Source organism: Atta cephalotes, assembly GCF_000143395.1.
Source record: "Atta cephalotes unplaced genomic scaffold scaffold00015, whole genome shotgun sequence".
In the NCBI taxonomy this organism is placed as follows: Eukaryota; Metazoa; Arthropoda; class Insecta; order Hymenoptera; family Formicidae; genus Atta; species Atta cephalotes.
In genome coordinates, this window is record NW_012130079.1 from 209,178 (window position 1) to 216,780 (window position 7,603).

The window sequence follows — 7,603 nt, forward strand, 5'->3', positions numbered from 1 at the left end:
GTCGTAGTGTAGTGTAGTCGTAGTGTAGTAGTGTGTGTAGTTGTGTGTGTGTGTGTGTTAGTGTTGTGTGTGTGTGTTGTGTGTGTGTGTGGTGTGCGCGTGCGTGCGTGCGTGCGTGCGTGCGTGCGTGCGTGCGCGCGTGTGTGTACACACACTTTCTCCTTATTTTTTCTGCTAATTCCTTTTTACTCCGCTACTTCCGATATTTTATATTTTGTAAATTTATCAAAAAAATATTTGGAATGCAGAAACGAATAAGAATTAAGTTTACGTAATCACTAGAGTCATATAAGTTGCAAGTCTCGGAATATTCATAATATACATAATATAAAACGCTCAATGCGATTTTAAATTATTGTATCGAGGAAGTGTTTTTAACTTGTAAATCAGAGGCAAGTACATATTAAACTTTTCCAGACTGTTATTATTCTTGCAGTACATAGTTGGAAAATTGTATTAAATTAATGCATTTTACATAACCCAAAAAGTTTATCCAAATTTTTTCATTAATTTAGCACAAAATGAATGCATGTGTTATAGATGTTACAATGTAACATTACGTAAAAATTAACACAAAAAATGTGACACTTTGATTCAATTTAAAAATAAATTGAAGAAGCATATTTCTTCCATAAAATTAACATTTATGATATGTTAAATTAACATATATATATATATATATATATATATTCATTTTTCATTTATTTATCTTAAAATTTATTTTAAAACTATATTATTTATATTTTTTCATTTATTCTTAAATTGTGTTATGTTATCATTAAAAATGTTATAAACATTAAATTATCATAAAATAATAAAATTACATTGTGTTAAATTAACACTTAGGTATGTTAAAAATTTAATATAAAAATTTTAACAAGAATTGATTTTAATACAAGTATAAAATATATTTTTTACTATGTACTTCTGCCCTCTGTAAAATGTTTGATTTATTGAAAATAATAATTGAAATGTTTAAGAAAGATACACTTGCAGGATCAAGATTGAAAGAAAATCATCATGATAACAAGCAGTTCATGCCGACCGATCATTTCCAGATAAAAGATAATGGCAAACCTATTCCAATAGCTGTAGAGAGCACGAAATCTTTTCAGCAGTTACAACTGACCCCCACAACATGGACAATGCCACATCCAATCTGTTTCTTTGGCTATCCTGGACAATCTTCCAACATGCCATCATCTCCAGAATCAGCATTTTATTCAAGTCCCTCTTCAATGCAATATTACGGATTTCCTTTTCAAAACCCGCTTCATCAAGGCTTCTCGCCAAATTATATGCAGATACAAGCGAATATGCCATTTATGTCAAGATTGAACTACGTTGGCAGTCTACCTCAATCGATTAGTCAAGCCATCGGTCCTACGGGACCTGCCATGCCAAACACACCAATTTTCTCGTTGAATCAACAATCAACCGCAATGTCCCAGCAGCCAATTGCAAACATGCCGTATTTTTGCGGTTATATGTCATTACCGACCGTTCACTTTCCACCGATATCTGACACTTCGCAATCCGACCGCTCTGTCGGCGAAGCTAAAGACCTTCCAAAAGAATCACGAAAATTACCTCATGAAGTCGGTGTTATCACGCAGCATAATCCGCGTAAGCGAAGTTTTGCAGATTTCCTGCGAGAATTTTTTCAATTTTTTTATCTTATCTCTGTATCTCATTCCTCTTCTTTATATAACATATTTATTTCATCTTATCTATCTTAATTGTTTTAATTATTATACATCGCTCCCTTGCATCAAAAGTGACATAATTAAAAAAAAAAAATGTGATTTTCATATAAATATACGACGAGTACTATCATAAATAAATAAACATCATCTTATTCATAATTAAAAATATATTAACTTAATTTTATAAAAATTATAAAATTTGTCACAACAAATGTTAAAGCCTCTAAAAAAAATGTTTAAAAAAATTATCAAAATCGTTACAATTAAAAAAAAGTGATTTTTTAAAAATAATTATGAAAATAATTTTGAATCATGTTAAAATATATTTTTTTGCCGATTATATATATTATTTCATTATTATAATTTTCTGTCAAGTTGAAAATAATTTTTCTGTTTTCTGAAATAATTTTTGAGTTTCTGACATAATTTTTGAGTTGTATCAATTTTATTGTATCACTTTTGAAGTAAGGAAGCGATATCTATTTTTCTTTTTACCATACTCTGAAAATGTAAAACTTGAAATTAAAAATTGAAATTTTCCAAGAAAATCACTTAGAGCGTCAGTTTTAACAACATGATAATTATTTTAGAGTACCTTACGCTCAACAAATGTCCTATAAATTATCATCAGTGTGATAATCGATATTGCATCCCAAGGATAAAATGGTGCGACGGTCGTGTCGATTGCGCTGATGCCAGCGACGAAACGAGATGCTCCTGCAGAGATCGAATATCACGAAATCGACTCTGCGACGGTTATTTCGATTGTCCACATGGAGAGGATGAGCTTGGTTGTTTTGGTAAAAAATAGATATTTCGTCATATACACACACACACACACACACACACACACACACACACACCACATATATATATATATATATATATATATATATATATATATATATATACACATTTTAAATAAATGAAAAAGAATTCGATTTTTGCTCGCATGTTATGTTGCATTTTGTATGTGATAAGAATTTTTTTTAATATTTTTTTGGCACAATACATTTATTTATACATATGTATACAATATATGAAAAATTGTATTTTTGCCAAAAATAATTAATTTATTCAAATTTTAACGGGCTTGTTAATACTGTTATTTTTTTATAAATTATAACATAGTTTTTTAGCCAAATAAATATTAAAGTGATATATGTGACACAGCAGAAATCTAAGTGACCAACTGAGCATTACGATTGCCTTGAACAAAATAAAAACTAATTGAGGATCAATAGGCAATATATTCAGCCATCGTATTGTTGAAGAAATAATATTGTAGTTTATCATAAATATATTACCTTTTTTTATATTATACAGTTGTCCAGATGACGCTAAATACTGATTAACTTAGAAGCTACTTTATCTACGAAACTTCTTCATACAAGCGGTTTATACAAAACATGATCCCATCGCTTGAAATATGAAGTTATGATATATTTATCCTTTAAAATATAATAATTTTACATATGAATGTAAAAAGGATTTAAAATACACGCATTTTTAATTTGAATGTTTAAATTTTTAGGTTGCCCAATGGAATCTTTCAATTGTGACGACTGGGACAAGCGTTATAATAGCAATAATTGCGTATTACTTTCGCAACGTTGCGACGGGATAAAACACTGTCCTAACGGAAAGGACGAGCTCGACTGTAATATGCTTCTAGAACATATGGGCTCAAACGATGTATGTGCGATGAGATAGTTATACATTTACTAAGGCCCGATTGCACCAATGTTACTTTGATTTTAAGCAAGGCTTAAAATTCTCTTTGTCTCTGCCTTTTTTTCGGCTTTAAAATGAAATAGACAGAGTTTTAAATCTTGCTTAAAATCAAAGTTACAACCGGACCTAAATGACTTAAAATCTAATATGTAGGTCAGCTGAAAAGTAACGCATAGTCGCACATAACTTATAAAGGAAAAGAGATATTTGAAAGAAACCAAAAGGCATGAAAGTGCATTTTTTTTTACTACAAGAACGCATTATTATTAACGTAATCATCATTTACAATTATATTTTTCTCAACGGTGAATCAGTTTTCTCATTCGGTTAATAAATCGAGGAAAGAATTCCGGCGATCTTTCCTCGATCCACGACTTCACTACGTCCTTCATTATCCATAGTAAAATAAATGTCCTTAAGATACCTCTTTACATTTGGAAAGATGCAAAAACCGCAAGGCGCCAAATCTGCTAGCTCCCATGGACCAAATTTTATTGCACACTTATTCGTTTCAATCAACAGTTTCATCACTATGCTTGTAAACGATGAATGTCATTAGAATTCATTTTTCGGATAATGAACTGAAAGTTTACAGTGGAATAAGAAAAGACCATCGGAATTCTTCATCGACCGAATGAGAAAACTGGTTTACCGTTAGGAAAAATATATAGTTGTAAGTCGTGAAAAGTAATGATATGTCCTTGTAGCCAATATAAAATGCCTTTTTTGTTTCATTTGAATATGTCTTTTCGTTGACGAGTTATGTACGACTATATTTACTTACATTACTTTTCAGCCGACTCACGTAATATAGCAAATTATGAAAAATATATTTTCCAATTTATTTTTCTATATATATATATATATATATATAAACTTCGATTATAGATCTTTGCAGTTGGTTATACTCAGGGATTCTTACATAAGAATGTACGAGGGCAATGGCATCCCGTTTGCTCAAAGACATTAGCTTGGGCGATAGATGCTTGCGAATCGGAAATTGGTTTGCCGCTAACGTACGTGATAAACGCAATTTTAATTTTTAATTTAATTGTTAATCATACGCATTTATAACATATTTATATACATAGAGGAAAGGCCCCTATTATGAGATACCGAGTTCATTTTGAGTTAATGCTAGAAGTCTATAGGCAGAATTTAAAAAAAATGTGGCGGCTTAAAGCATCATTAATAGAGTCACCGGGGCGGCGCGGATCCACAAAAATAATAGGTCATTTGGAAGGGAATTTAATAAGCTTTAAGATAACGTTACATAAAATTTAATTCAAATTCCATTTTTCTTTTAAATTGGAGAAATGCAAAAAGTAAGCAAATCGCAAAGTAAAAAAATTATGCTCCTAATATGATATCCCGAGAAATCGATAGTAAAATGCAAAATATATTAGTATTACAATAAAAAACTTTATTTAATGTTTCTAAAATACAAACAAACACAGCTGGCGCATGCGAAAAGTGAGCATGCGATATACAATATTATACTCAGAACTCGTTTTTAAATAGATTAGTTGAAATCAAGCATCGCAGATATAGGCACTCGATGTTCATTCCGATTGTCTTTTTTATTATTGTAATATTTATACTTTAGCAATGATTTTCATTATAACATAGGAGCATGGATTATTTCATATTAGAAATATCCAGGGTATCTCACATTACGATTTCCACGCCTTATGATTTTATGATCATCAAATCTAACTTCTGTAATTAAACAATTAAACAATTCCCGTATTTTTCTATTAGTATGACCTTACTTTATTACTACATGAAGAATTTATTGCCAAATATTTTTTTTTATTAAATAATAAACAAGATTTAAATCTCAATCATCTCAATGAAACTTGAAGACATCCAAAATTTTGTTTTACAATGACTACAGGCATGATGTAATAATGAATTTTTTACTAAATAGTTTTCAATCCAAGAGCAATAAATTCATAGTAGAACCAATAGATAGCGTTTATTAGTTTAGCGGAAACGCCGCTATCTCATAATAAGAAGTTTTCCTCTATTAAACTTCATCCAAATCAAGAAACGTTTTCATCAATATTATACATGACAAAAATATATAAAGAGATAAATGTGGGTGATAAATTTCAGTAATTATCATTTTTACTAAATTTTATTTTTTAAATTTATATCCGACATGTTTGACAATCTGATAAATACATTGTCAAACATGCCGGTCGATTATTTTTTTCGTATACCTTTATATATCGACGATACTTCACTGTCACTGACATTCTTTTGATCTTTATCACCTTGAAATCGAAATTAAATAGTTTCAATACACAAATAATCGAAAATGAATCCTAATATCATAAAACGTGAATCGTAATCAATAACTGTACGTATCGTATCGACATGCAATAGTACGCCAAAATATTGTGCGTTGACTTACAACTACATATATGTATACGACTCACATTTACGATTCAATTACGGTCATCTTTGTGCTGAGGCCCTTACTTGTAGACAACATTGTCATCCACATTTTGAAGTTGTTGTCAATTTTTGTCGGCAACAGTCTGACAAAATGTAATTAATACCTAAATATAAATTTCACAATTTTTTAAATTCAAAATTTTATTTTGTAGAAAACGCTGTCAGTGTTTCCAACGATATTTGATTCTATCTGGACGAAGTATTAATTATATTTTTAAAAATACAAATATTTATTAATAAAATTAATTAAATCTCTGTGTTAAAAAGTATATTTGTAATTTATTAATAAATTGATGCATCTTTACAGAACATTGCCAGAAATACAAACTGTTCGTATGTCTGAGATCTTTCAAAATCTTTACGTGATAGAATCCGACAATAATGATATAAAGATGATGTCATGTCCGGGCACAGCAGTATTTGTCAAATGTCCACCGTTACCTTGCGGCACCAAAGCCTTCCCACGTCAGAACTTCTCTCCCGTCTTCAACACGACAAAGAATAATTACATGTCTAGAAGACACATGGAGGAACAATCCTCCTTGAAAATTGCAGGATTTAATAAGCTGTACCAGGAGACATTGAGACTTCTCAAGCCGAATCAATTCGAGAAGAAGATGCAAAAGCAGATCAATGATACCATCGTCGGATCGCAATTGCGAGTAGTCGGCGGCCGAGCAAGTCAGCCTAGAGCTTGGCCTTTTCTGGTCGCTATTTATAAAGACGGTTTTTTTCATTGCGGTGGTGTCATTTTAAGTGAAGTTTATATACTTACCGCAGGCCATTGTATGGATGGGTATGAGTATTTTTCAAAGACTACTTAGACATACAACGAATATATTGCAGACGACACTGAATGATAATATTTCTTAAACGCAGATATTTTCTTATCGATTTAAGATGTGTCTGCTAATAATTTTCAGATATGAAGGGCACTATTACGAAATACAAGCCGGTATACTCAGACGGTTATCATTTTCACCAATGGCACAGTGGAGAAAAGTGAAATACGTAATGATTCATCCAAATTACGTAAAAGACGAAATGCAGAACGACATTGCAATAATCATGTTGGACGAATCTCTTCTTTTCAATCGATGGGTTCGCCAGGTTTGCTTACCAGCGTTAAATACCGCGGGTCCTGAATGGAAAATAAGCCCATCGCCGCAATCCATGTGTATTGCTATTGGATGGGGATCTATAAGAGAAAATGGACCAGATCGTAAGCTCGATTTTTTTAGTAACCAAAACAATTTATATTTAGTATAAAAACAATCTGTATATACAGCAATAATTTAGCACATAATATTGTTTCAAAATATTGTTTAAAAAAGATAAAGAGATATTTGACTCATTACGTTTAAAATAAATCATTTTGTATAATTGCAGCTATATGTGAACAACACAGCTTGAAGTCCCGTGTTTTTTTTGTTCCACCAAATCGACACAGTTGATTTTTGTTTCATATAAACAATGATAAATAAACTTTATTTTCAAATCTTTTTGAAAAGGTCAGGGAGAGTTCATAAAAAGAGGGTTTATAAAAAAACCTATTTTTAAACATTTATTTATTTATTTTCATGCATTAGTAACTATATATATATATATATATATATATATAACAACAATATAATAAAAATAATATATAATATATATATATAGTATATGTTATTTACTACTAAACTTCTTAGTTACTATTT

At 30.5% G+C, this 7,603-nt stretch overlaps 1 protein-coding gene across 1 annotated transcript in view; it reads left to right on the forward strand.

The window, feature by feature from the left end:
* LOC105618128 (serine protease nudel) overlaps positions 1 to 7,603 on the forward strand; it is a 22,167-nt gene that overhangs the window by 6,485 nt on the left and 8,079 nt on the right. The window contains exons 4-9 of the mRNA XM_012199669.1: positions 997 to 1,626; positions 2,297 to 2,506; positions 3,241 to 3,401; positions 4,329 to 4,456; positions 6,211 to 6,699; positions 6,827 to 7,125. Coding sequence (XP_012055059.1) covers positions 997 to 1,626; positions 2,297 to 2,506; positions 3,241 to 3,401; positions 4,329 to 4,456; positions 6,211 to 6,699; positions 6,827 to 7,125 — 1,917 coding nt within the window. The remainder of the gene's footprint in view (positions 1 to 996; positions 1,627 to 2,296; positions 2,507 to 3,240; positions 3,402 to 4,328; positions 4,457 to 6,210; positions 6,700 to 6,826; positions 7,126 to 7,603) is intronic.